Source organism: Octodon degus, unplaced genomic scaffold, assembly GCF_000260255.1.
Source record: "Octodon degus isolate 3935 unplaced genomic scaffold, OctDeg1.0 scaffold00027, whole genome shotgun sequence".
NCBI classification, from domain to species: domain Eukaryota; kingdom Metazoa; phylum Chordata; class Mammalia; order Rodentia; family Octodontidae; genus Octodon; species Octodon degus.
In genome coordinates, this window is record NW_004524603.1 from 5,709,804 (window position 1) to 5,723,244 (window position 13,441).

General features: G+C 58.9%; 1 protein-coding gene across 2 annotated transcripts in view; it reads left to right on the plus strand.

Annotated features, from left to right (window-relative positions):
• Kcnh2 (potassium voltage-gated channel subfamily H member 2) overlaps nucleotides 1–13,441 on the plus strand; it is a 31,609-nt gene that overhangs the window by 11,240 nt on the left and 6,928 nt on the right. The window contains exons 3-6 of one of the 2 annotated variants that reach the window (XM_004629002.1): nucleotides 6,038–6,202; nucleotides 7,159–7,611; nucleotides 8,382–8,593; nucleotides 12,518–12,946. In XM_004629002.1, the coding sequence (XP_004629059.1) occupies nucleotides 6,038–6,202; nucleotides 7,159–7,611; nucleotides 8,382–8,593; nucleotides 12,518–12,946 (1,259 nt within the window). Of the gene's footprint in view, nucleotides 1–6,037; nucleotides 6,203–7,158; nucleotides 7,612–8,381; nucleotides 8,594–9,843; nucleotides 10,300–12,517; nucleotides 12,947–13,441 lie in introns of those variants that run through there. The other variant, XM_004629003.2, reaches the window with a different exon arrangement.

The window sequence follows — 13,441 nt, forward strand, 5'->3', positions numbered from 1 at the left end:
TTTCTTTTCTATGTTTTGTTGTTGCTGTTTGTTTTTTGTTTTTTTTTTTTTTTTTTTTGTGGGCTGATCTTGTATCTAGTCACCCTGCTGAAATCTTTTCTCAGCTCTAATTGTTCATCTGTGGATTTTGTCAGCCGTCTAGGGAGATGACCCTATTGTCTGCCAGTAAGGCCATTTTCTGGCTTGGGTTTGGATTGTCATGTGGCTCAGTGCTGCATGTGCCGCCTGGTGTACAGGGGTCTACACTGGCACCTGGATTTGCTCATGGCTCCTTCAGAATCCCACGAGATGGCCAGCCAGAGAAGAATTGTTGGCTTAATGATCAAGAAGGTGTGGCCCACTCAGTGACCTATGACACAGCTGGAATCGGGACAGGCTTTATCTCCCCAGGCTTGCTGGGGTACACTGGGGACCAACATATAGTTCTATCTGGAAGCTTCCAAAGCACCAGAGGAGGGCAAGGAGCCCCAGAATGTCCCTTCCCAGGCATGGTATCTCTGTGGGCAGGTTATGTGTGTGGGGTCACAACAAAGGGGTCTGGAGGGACCTGAGGCTCAGGCGTATCACAGCTGGTGCAGCTCTGCTTCCGCTCCTCTTCGCCCCAGATCCAGGTCTCAGTCTCTATTTCATGGTAGCTGATGACCAGATTAGTGTGAATTCTCATGGTGCCTTTGTCTGCCATCCAGATATGGAACTGGGGACGCTGTGGGTTTCAAATGGGTGAATTTTGTCCAGAGAGGGTGATCTTTGGGCCTGTACCTAGGAGGGAGGGATGAGGGTAAGGGCACAGTGTTCACGCCTGTCAGAACTACAGGGCACCACCCAGGGGACCCTGGCAGTTTCTCCAAGGATGTTCACCCAGCGGCTGCCCTGAAGCCAGGTCCTCTGGCCTCATGCCTGATGCTAAGCTTGGAGGGAAGCTTACTCTAGAAGCCAGCCTGTGGAGAGCTCCTGTGTAAGAGGTGTGCTTTTAGAAACCTTCCCAGGGAGCTTTCAGAAAAGACCTGTGCAGAGGTCTTCAAGAGGGGTGGAGAGGAGTTAGATGAAAGAGGGGTCAGGGTGCTGGGAGCAGGAGGGGCCGGTTGATGCTGGGTAGGAGGGCAGTGAGGCCAGTCCCCAGGGACTGTGAACTGAGTGGTGGGGCAGCTTTCTCAGGTCACTATGACCTTGTCTCACCTTCCCAGGGCTTCTCAGGAGGAGTGTTTTGGCATGCCAGGGTTCTGGTGCAGGGCCAGGTGCCCTCAGAGGAAGATCATTGATGGGGTGGCTGGAAAGCAGGAGGAGAAATTGGTCTGGAGGTGCTTCCTCTGTGACAGATGGGGTCTGACTTGGGGCCCCCAACCCTGCCCAACAGAGAGTGTTCCCCAAGGCTCCATTGCAGAAGCACAGTCTCTCTCTTACACACACACACACACACACACACACACACACACACACACACACACACACAGAGGCAGCCCAAGGCTCCCCAGCTCCATCTCCTGGGCCTGCAATGTCTCTTGCCTTCCCTAGGCTCCTGGCTGCCCATGAGAGCGGTGTTAGCGACACGGTGGCCCCTGGCCAGGAGCAGCTCCCGCTGCATCTTCCTGTCGCCGCCACCAGGCTAAATATAACCTGACACTGCACAGCCCTGGGCTGCGGCTCTGGAGACAGCTTCTGCCTGGGGGCGGACAGGGCCGACTGACTGTGGCCCCAGCCTCCTGCCCTCAGCATGACTTTGGGCCTGTTCTGGGAACAGCTCCTCCTTCTCAGAGGGAGGCAGGGAGGTGACCAGGACGAGATGCTCGAGGTCACCTTCCCTGCAGGGACCCGCCACACTGCCTAGTTATGGCTCTGGATGCTTCTGTAAGGCCATCTGTCACCTCATCTGGTATACCCAGCACAGAAATCACTTGTCCCCACTCTACGCACAGTTTAAGCTCAGAGAGGTGGATGATCTGCCGATAGCCACGCAGCACAGTGGAGAGGGCAAAGCCCAGGGCTCCTGATGACTGGGCAGAGTGGCTCGGCTTCCAGGGGCTGCTCAGCCATCTGGATTATTTTCTCTTTCTGTCTTGTCCTGTGCACTGAACTGCCTGGATGGGGGCTGTCTCGTGGGCCACCTTTCGCCCCATGAGATCCTTGGGGTAGTGAGGGAGCCTGGAGCCAACCCGATTCATACGTGGGACAGCTGCGGTGCCAACCCCAGGAGCCTGCCAAGGCCACTCAGGCCCTTTGCTTCCCTCCTACTGGGTGCTGTCCAAGCCACATGCGGCTCCTCCCAGGGCCTGGCCTGGGCCAGCTGTGCCTGACGTGGTGCTGGTGGTATCCCTGACCCTGGGGCTTTGGGGGTGCTGGGCAGGCACACCGGGCAGGGACGCCTCCCCGAGTGCGCACAGACACCATGTGAAAGCCAGCCAGGTATTGTGTTCTGGAAATGGACCTTCCGCGGGGTCCAGAGGAGCTGCGTCCGCTGTGCCTGCCGTGCCCAGATGTGGTCAGGCCTCCTTCTCCTGGAGCACCCTCCAACCAGCCTTTCCCTGCTCAGTGAGCCTCATGACCTCTGAAGCTGCTGGGAGACAGCGCCTGCTTGCTGGCATGTGGCTGCCAGTCTATGCTTGCCTCTCTTTCTGGGTCTCCATCTCCATAAGGCCAAGCCGGGAGGGCTCCTCAGCCCAAGCTGGGTCTCTCTAGACTGGCCGGGCGGGCGGACAGGAAGAGGGTGGCAGGATGTGCTTTGGCATCAGCCACAGAGCTGGGCTGGCCCAGGGCACCTGTCCATGGCGAGAGCCACCCACAGTGTCCTCTTCTCCTCTAGTTTATGGAGCCTCCCTGGAGCCAGGCTTCATCCTGCCACCATATCATTTCTCTCCTGCAGTTCAGTCTGGCCTTGAGCTCACTTTGTAGCCCAGGCTGGTCTCGGACTTGCAACAATCCTTCTGCCTCAGCCTCTGAGTGCTAGTATTGCAGGTGTGTGTCACCACGCCCGGCACCCCCTGTGGCGTGGGGTGGGTGTGATCACTGCTCTCGTAGATGAGCATGCTGGGAGGGTGAGTGACTGGCTCCGGGACCCTCCAGAGCCATAAGAGTGCACAAAGGCCACCTGATTTCACAGCCTGTGTCCCCTTCCCCCCCCAAAGGGGAATCCCGGGTCCCGCTGACCCCCTGCAGCTGCGCCGGCTGCCCCCTCCTTCCCCAGCTTCCCACGCCTAGGAGTGTGGGCCGTGCCTGCCCCAGAGTGGCTCTCAGCGGAATTGCAGCCTCCCCTGTCTCCCTGCTGTCTGGCCCTTCCCAAGGCTGCCTCGGAGCTGCCCTGGGTGAGCTGGGCAAGTGGGAGGGGAGGGGTGCAGGTGAGGGACTGGGGTCTGGGTGAGGCAGGATCGGGGTGCACAGGCACCCTGGGCGGTCAGTATGCTCCTGGCACTGCTTGGCCACCTCTCAGCATTTTGCCTCTACCAAGCAGTTACACCCCCAGGACATCCTTGGCTGCCGTTTGCTCTGTGCCTATGCCCTGCTTCGCACTCCTGGGCCCTGCCTCTGGCCTGCCTGACCTTCCTCAGCCCCCAGGAAACCCCACTTCTCCTGCTCCTGGTCAGTGGTGGGGAAGGGTCCGGCTGGCAGGTGTGGCAGAAAAGCGGACACAGGTGGTATGGCAGCTTGCAAACCAAACCCGCCAGATAGGTGAATCAGTGCCACAGGGCTGGGCCCTCCGGAGACCCCACTTTCTTTCCTCCCAGCAGTTCTCCACTAATCTCTCTCTGCCTCAGCCATCAGCCAGGGCTGGGGAGGGTCACATTTTTGGAATAACCAGGCTTTGACAGGATTATATAAAAGGAAAAATTTCTCGAATGTCAACAAAGGGAGAGGAGCTGGGGTATCCGAGTGAATGTGTTTCAGGGTGTGGGAGAGAGTTGTGCCAGGAGGGGGGCTTATCCTGGATTTTCTGCACTGAGAGTTTTTTTTTTTTGATGTGAGGGTCCTGGGGTCACCATCTGAGATGCCAGGGTCCCTGTCTGAGTGGGCTTCAGAATGCAGAGCTGGCTTCTTTTGCTGCACAGCCTAAACTGGGCATAGGGCACCACTGACTGAAAGTCAGAATTTCTGGGACTCTGCCTTAGGGACAGAGTCTCCAGCCACCTGGAAGGGATGGGGTCTGCTTGTCTCCAGACCCAAGTGTTGGAGAGCCCTGCTGGGCTCTCTGGAGCTGAGGTTCCTGGGTGTCCGGGCTCTCCTTAGTGCAGATGAGGCCAGTCTCTTCTCAGGCCGCTGCCGGCCATGACCATATTAGGGCATAAACTCCAGGCGGCTGTCTGGGTGCCAAACGGGCTCCAGCTGGGTCCAACACCACAGCTGTGTGTCAGAGGCTGGAGGTCAGGGGACAAGCATGGCTGTTGGAGGGAGACCTAGGCAGAGCCCCTGAGCCCAAGTCCCCAGACCAAGCTGAGAGGGCCTGGGATGCGGTGAGTGGCCGGATGTGGGGCCTCCCAGCTCCGGTTCACCTTGGTGTCACCTGTGAAACTGGTTTCTGGACCTTGTTGCACTGGATTGTCTGTCTATATGGCCAGCATCTCCTGGGAGCCAGGTGTGTGTCCCCTCTGGCCTGCGACATTGCCCCCAACCCCCGGCTGGTAGGTACCAGGTACCACCACTTCCTGGTCCAAGGGTGTCAGCTCTGCCCTGACTCAAATCCCCAGTCTCCACCCCCACAGCCTGTGACAGGGCTGGGGTGATGAGGTGCACAGGGGAGAGAGGTGAGCAGAGGAGACCGCATGGGACCACACACCTGAGACCCCACCATGACCACGGTGGGTACCCATTGTGGCCAGCTCCCATTATTGCAGGTGTGAGGCCCTGGGGAGGGGACGTGGAGATTTGGAGGCACAGAAGGCAGAGCAAGAGGAGAGGTGGAAGCAAGAGAAAGCCCCCCGAAGATGGGAGAAGAGGAGCATGCCCGGGTCCCCTGGAGGACGAGCAGGGTGTCACTGTGTCCTTGTGATTCACCAAGCATGACTTCTTGGAGGCAGGGCTCAGAGCTGGGCTTTTTTTTAGAAATCAGCTTGGGGGTGGGGCGCCCTTGACAGGTAGTCGAGGGGAGCTGACCTGGCCTGGTAGGAGGCTCTGGGGGACAGGGATAGAGTAGGAGTGGGGAACACAAATCAAGGAGAGGGAGGAAGCCAGGGAGACACAAATGAAGGGTCTAGAAGCAGGGCTTTGGCGAAGGACCAGTTTTCTTCAGTTCTGCCACGTCACAGAGCAGCGCTTTTGCGAGACGCAAGCTCGCGCGCTTGGCTGCTGTGGCAATGCCGGGGTGCTGTAGGCTTCTGAAGCCCTCACTTCCGACTCTGTGCTTATCTTCTTCCACTGACACCATGCTTGGGAACCAGTCTTCGGAGGACAGAGGCAGAGCCAGATAGCAGCGGCCAAGTGTCCATAGCGCTCTGGCCGGGGCCTTGCACCAGGCACTTACACGTGGCCGCTTATTTAATCTTTATAATACCTGGGAAAAGTTACTTTCATTCCTATTTTGTAGGTGAGGAAAATGAGGCACAGGGTATTACTCAGCTTGAAGCAGTGTACACGCCAGTGAAGAGCAGAGGCAGAGATGCAGGGCCTGTAGAGCCTGTGGGGCTTTCTTATTTGGTATTTGGAGACTGAGTCTCCCTTTGTAATTCAGGCTGGGCTTGGACTCATGGCAGTTCTCCTGCCTCAGCCTCCGGAGTGCTGAGATGATAACTGTGGGCTTGAACACGGAGCTATAGTGCTTTGGATGAGGACTGGGGAACAGGTGAAAACACGGAAAGAAGGGATCACAAACCACTTAGAGGAAAGCGCTTAGGGGAAGAGGGCTGGAGGAGTAGGGCAGGCAGAGAACAGAAGGCAGGAGACGGTGGAGAAGAGTGAGGGCCCAGACAAGGACTGGCTGGACCTGGGGGCTGTGGGAGGGGGTCTGGGCAGGCAGACGTGGCTGGACCCTTTTGGGCTTGGGGGTCCCTCCTAGCCAGCTTTGCAGCCTGCAGGGCCCTGGTGCCACCATGGTGGTGTCCTCCACTTTCTGCAGGGAGCTGCTTCCTGTGTCTGGTGGATGTGGTACCCGTGAAGAACGAAGATGGAGCTGTCATCATGTTCATCCTGAACTTCGAGGTGGTGATGGAGAAGGACATGGTGGGGTCCCCGGCTCGAGACACCAATCACCGGGGCCCCCCCACCAGCTGGCTGGCACCCGGTAAGTGGGGCAGACAGATGGAGGCACAGGGTGCAGAACCAGGAATCCTCAGGGCAGGGAGTCTGCACTGTCCTCTGTGCTGGTTGGAGCAGCCAGGTGGCCCCGGCCACTGGAGGGCTGCTCTCTCCACTTGTGAGGAAGCTGTGTCTCATGATCTCAGATCCCTCTCTCTCTGTGGAGCACTTGCCCTCTGGGCTTTGATCCTGGCCTAGCCAAGTTCCCCAAGTGGTGCTGGCTGGTGGAGAAGAGGAGGTCCAGGGGGTCCAGGAAGCCTCACTTCTTCCCGACCCAAAGGCAGGACCTGTGCCCCTCCCCCATGGCCTCTTTGCTTTAATTTTTCCAGGACAAAACTGTTCACATCTTGGTTTCTCAAACTCCCCAACAACGTTAATGACACCAGCCTTACGGGTGCTGGCTTCCAGTTGTTGGGGAATGGGACTGAGCCAGGATCATCATTCCTTCTCCAGTTGAGGGCCAGCACTGATTGTGTGCTCCCTGGCAGGTCACTAAGGGATCTAGGCTCAAGTTTCTTGTGTTATAAAAAGGAGTTGATGGGTCGAGTGTGGCGGCACAGGCCTGCAATCTCAGTGCTTGGGAGGCTGAGGCAGGAGGATCACTGCAAGTTTGAGGCCAGTCTGAGCTACATAATGAGTTGAAGGACAGCCTGAACTACATAGTGAGACCCTGTTTCCAACAACAAACAAAGTTTTTTTAAAAAGGTGCTGATGGTACCTACTGGTACTGTTATGAGAATCACGGGGGATTTAGCAATCCCAAAGTTGGGCTGGAAGTGGGATTAGAATTAGGCTTCAGTAAGATTTGCTGGTCTTTAGGAATCGAGTTCTGGGCATGGGGCTGGGGCTCTGCGGGCACGGTCCCTTAGAACCAGATCCCCAGTTCTGGTGCCCTCTCCACAGCTTGCGGAACCCCCACCACTGGGCTCTCTCCTTCTGCAGGTCGCGCCAGGACCTTCCGGCTGAAGCTTCCTGCACTGCTGGCCTTGACTGCCAGGGAGTCGTCATCAGTGCGGCCAGTGCGGCCAGGGGGTACAAGCAGCACTGGTGCCCCGGGGGCTGTGGTGGTCGATGTGGACCTGACGCCCGCGGCACCCAGCAGTGAGTCGCTGGCCCTGGACGAAGTGTCAGCCCTGAACAACCATGTAGTGGGGCCGGCAGAGGAGCAGCGGGCGCTGGTGGCCCCAGGCTCACCACCTGTTAGTGTGCCAGGCCCTCCACACACCTCGCCCAGGGCCCACAGCCTCAACCCTGATGCCTCGGGCTCCAGCTGTAGCTTGGCTCGGACGCGCTCCAGGGAGAGCTGCGCCAGCGTCCGTCGTGCCTCCTCGGCTGATGACATCGAGGCCATGCGTGCAGGGGCGCAGCCTCCACCCCCGCGCCACGCCAGCACAGGTGAGGGCACATGCCTGGCCAGCCGCCTTGCCCTCTCCTCGCCAGACCTCCACCCTCTCCCCGTGTCTTGGGGACCTGGGAGCCTGGGGGATGGAAATCCTATTAAGCACTTATTTAATCTCATTAAGTGGCCTTTTACTCTATTAAACATCCATTCATCCCATTACATTCTTCCACTTGCAGAGCCCTTATTGCCTCATGGAGCTGGCTGTCCCAGGATGTCCTGGGGTGGGGACAACTGTGGGTACTGGGAAGGGCAGGAGAGGCCACGGGCTCCTGGCATCACCTGGCCCCTGGCAGTGGCATTGCCCATTGAGCGGGCCCTTGCTGCATCTGTTGGCGGCTTATGCCTCGCTTCTGTTAAGATGAGGAGGGAGTTGGCTGTGTTGGGTCTCTCTCTTTTCCACTTATGTGTTTGGTACAGGGTCTCACTATGAAGCTTGGACTCTTAGTGATCCTCCTGTTTTCAGCCTTCCCAGCTCTGGGATTACAGGTGTGCGCCACCAGGCCCAGACTTATTCACTGGCTTAGTACACCCCAGGAGGTGGGGTCTGCATGGCATGCAGGACCGGGGGTCAAACCCTGGTCCCTGCGCTTGCCAAAGCAGGTGGTTAGTCTGATGAGCTATCTCGCCAGTGCTCGTGGCGAGTCTTGAGTGAGACTCTACAGCCAGGCAGGGCCCAGGCTGCACGCTGGCCCCAGCGTTGAATGCCTGACTGTCCTCTGGTCCTGGCTGGCCCTCCTGACCCGGCTTTGCCTCTCCGCCGCAGGGGCCATGCACCCCCTGCGCAGTGGCCTGCTAAACTCCACCTCAGACTCGGACCTCGTGCGCTACCGCACCATTAGCAAGATCCCCCAAATCACCCTCAACTTTGTGGACCTCAAGGGTGACCCCTTCTTGGCCTCGCCCACTAGTGACCGGGAGATCATAGCACCCAAGATAAAGGAGCGGACCCACAATGTCACTGAGAAGGTCACCCAGGTAGGTGCCCTGTTGCCTGGTTCCTCCTTCCCTGGGGGGAACTTCCAGGGCAAGGATGGGGAGCAGGCTGTGGTTCAGAAGGGTGGGGGAGCCTGGTTGGTGAGGAGCCAGTGGTGAGGATGGGGACATGAGCCCTAGAGAGAGGGAGACTGGAGGGGAGGTGGCCCTGGGACAGCAGACACGGGCGGGGCAATCGGTGATTGTCTGGAGCAGACAGGGTGAGTCAAGACACTCAGGTTGGTGACGCAGGGAGTTTGGGACAGGTGGGAAAGGCCAACAGCAGGAGCTTCTAACTGGAAGGGGCCGCAAGGGTCAAGGTCAGGAGGGTCCTGATTCTCCCAGGCTGAGATACAGGAGGTGGCAGCTGGCAGCGGGAGGTGACCTGGAGGTGCTGCCTTGTCCCACAGCAGAGAGGTGTTTCTTTTCCAAGGGAGGTGGCGGGGGAGGGTCCAGGTCCCTGAATCACCAGCCAGAGAGAACCACATGCCTCAGGGCTTCAACTACTGTCAGCCAGCCTTCTTGTGGTCCCCTCTGGGCAGCAGGGTGGTCCCAGGCCAGCCCAGCCCCTTCTTTACACCCTGGCCTGGAGGCAAATGGAGGGTTGGAGTGGGATCCCTGGCTGGGACAGCAGAGGACCCTGTCCCCAGCTGCCCCCTCTGGCCTTGGGCATAGCGGCTGCCCGGCTGGCTCAAGTGAGGGAGCGGCCCTGGTCCCGCCTCCTTGGCCAGCATCCTGGCCTTGGTCCTGCTGTCTCTGGCTCCCTGGGTCCCTGCCAGCCCTGCCTCCCCTTGGCCTTGACTCCAGGGCATCGTCCCCCTCACCCCAGGTCCTTATCTGGAAGCCTCCGCCTCTCCCCACTGGTTCCTGGGTCTTCGTTCCCACCAGGGCCCCTGGCACGCGCCTTGCTCCTGTGACGGCTGTGTGTGCCTGCGTGTTGTGGGTTGCGCTTGTGCGTCTCTATGTGTTTGTGTGCAGTGCCCTGCCAGTCACCGGGCGTCTCTCCATCTCTGGGTGTCTCTGTCTGACTCTGGCTGGCTCGGCACTGGCCTGGCGGGGCGGGGGTGTCGGGGAGACCATTAATCTGCCGTGACAGGCCGGGCTGCCAGCGGAGGGGGAGGGGCATGGGCTGCGGGAGCGGCTGCAGCAGGAGCCGGGAGCGGGCCGCGGGGGAGGGGGCCGGAGGGGGCTGGCTGCGCACCGGGTGTAGGGGCGGGCACGGGCAGGGCGGGGGAGCCCAGTGTGGTGGGGTGGGGACCTGGGAGGAGGAGGGGCAGGCCGGAGGAGCCACCTCGGTTCCCACCGCAAGTGCTGGGCTGGCGGCAGGAGAGCAGAGCACAGTGCCCCGGCAGCCGGGCCCACACCAGGGGGCCATGGGCAGCGCCAGCCCAACAGGCTACAGCCCACACGCACTGCCCAGGTGACCCCAGCCCTGGGGCTTGGCTCCTGCCACCCTGGCTTCATGCCAGCGGCGGTCCCAGCTGCCATTCGGCCAGCTCTGGGGGCGCTGCCCAGGCTGGGAGTGCTGCTGGACCTCCAGTCAGGTGCTGGCCAGGGCCTCAGGCCCCAAGGCAAGCAGGCTGGGGGCAACCAAGCCCTCCATGGCGGCCCAAGCGGGGAAGGTGAGTGGGGTAGGGGCCTTGCGGCCCAGGACCCAGACAGGCCGAGTGAGGCGGGCAGTTCGCATCTCCAGCTTGGTGGCCCAGGAGGTAGGTGACACCCTTGTCCTTACCCCTCCTTTGGGGCGGGGGCATGAGAGGAGGCCTGCGGCCCAGAGGGCTCTGGCTCCAGTGTGGCGAGAGGGTTTCCAGGAAGCAGGGGGTTTGGGGAGCCCTGGGGTCTCCCTCTGCTCGCTGTCTTCCTGGCCTGCAGGACCTGGGTTTCTAGTGCCTCCCTTCCTGGGGGAGCTTTCCCACTTGCTCCTGTGGCTTGAAATGCAAAGGGAGGAGAGGGATGATGAGAATTAGATGAGCACCCCTAGGATGGTAGGGAGATGGAGGGAGGTGAAGAGCCCTTGGGCAGGGACACCAAGAGGTTGGTGAGCAGCAGCCAGGCCTGGCACTGAGGCCCTGGCCTCCTCCCTCTGTGCTGGGGGTGGACCCTAAGTGGGCAGAGGAAGTTTGGCCTCCATTCAGGGAATCTGAGGAAGTGGAGCCAGAGAGCACTGGACAGGTAGTGAGTCACCCAGGTGGGTGACCCCCGCTGCAGCCACCTCTCTTTCCCAAGTGACTCTTCTTTCTTAGAGCCTAGAAGGGGCTTGAGGTGAGTCTGAGAGTTGCCCCCCTGTCACCCTACCCATCTGCCCCGATTCCCTGTGCCTGGGCTTACGGGCTCCTTCCAGGGTCACAGGTGCACAGGTGTAGGTAGGGTTCTTTTCACCCACAGGACAGGACCTAGAGTCAGTCCGGAATTCTATAGGCTAATGCATCAGCTGGGTTCCGGACTGGCCTAAGGCTGACCCTTGGGCAGATGAAGCTGGTGGATCCAGACCTTGTATCCCAGTAGTATGTGGTGCTGTGGGAAGACTTGGGAGCTGCCGTCCTGGGTGCTCCAGCAAAGCCCCTAGGGCCTGATACCTCAGTGCAGAGAGGAGTCCTATCCCAGGGCAACTACCATCTTCTGACCTTTGTCTCTGGGGTCCTGGCCAGTTCCATTTTCAGTTCCTGCTTGACCCCTGAAAGGCCACTGTACTAGCACATTTGCCGTTTGACTTACTGAAAAGTGATAGTGGGCTGGAGGCTGTCCACAGGGTCCTTGCCTGCCCCAGGGCCAAGCTGCTTCTCCCTTCTCCAGGGGCTCTGTGTCTACCCCAAATTCCTAACTATGACTCATCTTAGCTCCCAGTTGTTTCCCATAAGGAAGTACTCTCCAAATAGCCCTACCTGTACAGGGCCCTGGGGAACTGTGCCTGAATATGAACTGGAGTCCTTGGGACTCCTCCAAGCCTGGAGGCCCGAGGGTGCCCACTCCTGGGACTCCGTGCTTCTGGGGTCTGGAGAAGTCCTTGGCTCCAGCTGCTCAGGGGTCACAGGCTCCAGGGTGGGGGGCTTCGGGAAGGGGCTGTTGGGTTGAGAGACGGTTCTGTGTGCAAAGGCAGGCGAACAGGAGCACACACAGGCTTCTGGAACAGTGAGGGAGGAGGGTTGGCCTAATTTTCCCTGGTTTGGTTTGGAAGAAGGTGTGCTATGACTATTGTTGCCTGGTCTGGGAGGCTGTGTGCCACCCCCATGGCGTCCCGTGTGTGTCCCATCATGGTTGCCTCGGTGCTGAGCTGTGTTCTCTGTGTCCCTTTAAAAGTATGAGAGGCTATCCTGGGCAGAGAGGGGGTTAGGAGAGCAGGAGGTGGGAGTGTCTTGTTCCCTGTCCCCCAAAGGAGGGGTCTCAGACTCTGGCTGTTGTCTTGGGTTGGTGGCACGAAGGGCCTGGCTGTGAAATCCAGTGGCCGTTTTGTGTGTCAGGACTCTGGCTCCTGGGGCCATTGCCCAGCTTCAGAGCGCGGGTCCTTGAATACCTTTCTGGAATGAACTTATGGGTATATGTGTGTGTGTAGGGTGCGCATGTGGTTTTGGGGGTGTGGGAAGGTTGCATGGTGCCTGTTACAGTCTGAGGGTCTGGTCTGAATTGCTAGTGGGTGGTAATACCAGGATTCACTGCAGGGAGCACTGCAGGGAGCACTGAAGGGAGCACTGATTTTGAATATCTGGGAGCTGTCAGAACCGTGTGGCGCCAGCAGCAGAGAGGACTCTGCCATGTGGCATTCTGGGAACCCTAGTGCCCAGCTCTGGGGGTGCTCAGTAGCTCTGGTAGCTTGGTTGAGGGTGAACATTCTGATGGAAACCTTCTGGCTTCCCCTTACTCTCCTTGGCCCTACCCTTGAGCTCCAAAGCCTGTCCCCATCCTTCACCTGCTCCTTCCTCACACGCCCAGGTCCTGTCCTTGGGCGCTGACGTGCTCCCCGAGTACAAGCTGCAAGCCCCGCGCATCCACCGCTGGACCATCCTGCATTACAGCCCCTTCAAGGCTGTGTGGGACTGGCTCATCCTGCTGCTGGTCATCTACACGGCTGTCTTCACACCCTACTCCGCCGCCTTCCTGCTGAAGGAGACTGAAGAGGGCTCCCAGGCCCCGGACTGCGGCTATGCCTGCCAGCCACTGGCTGTGGTGGACCTCATTGTGGACATCATGTTCATCGTGGACATCCTGATCAACTTCCGCACCACCTATGTCAATGCCAACGAGGAGGTGGTCAGCCACCCCGGCCGCATTGCTGTCCACTACTTCAAGGGCTGGTTTCTCATTGACATGGTGGCCGCCATCCCCTTCGATCTGCTCATCTTCGGCTCTGGCTCTGAGGAGGTGGGGTTGGTGGGGAGGCAGAGAGAGGGGGAAAGGGGAGGAGAGGCCAGGAGGGTGTGGATGGAGGGGAAGCTTGGGGGAAAGAGGGCGGAGGAGGGAGAAGGTGGGCTGCACAGCACCTCAATAAATTCACACTCCATGTGGGATGCTGCAATTTTAGGGAGTTGGGGCACCGTTTTGTAATTTTTGTACTCAAAGGGACCATTATTTTCTAATTTACACAGGAGTTCCTTAGAAGCATATTGGGGTACTGTTGCACCTTTTGGGGCCCTGTGGTTTTTTTTTTTTTTTTTTTTTTTTTTTCTTTCAGAACTGGGGATTGAACTCAGGCCCTTGTGCTTGCCAGGCAAGCGCTTATTCTACTGAGCCATCTCCCTGGCCCCCCTGTTTTGTGTTTTTGAGATAGGGTCTCACTAGGTAGTTCAGACTGGCTTTGAATTTACTATGTGGTCCAGACTAGCACTGAATTCATGACAATCTTTTTTTTTTTTTTTT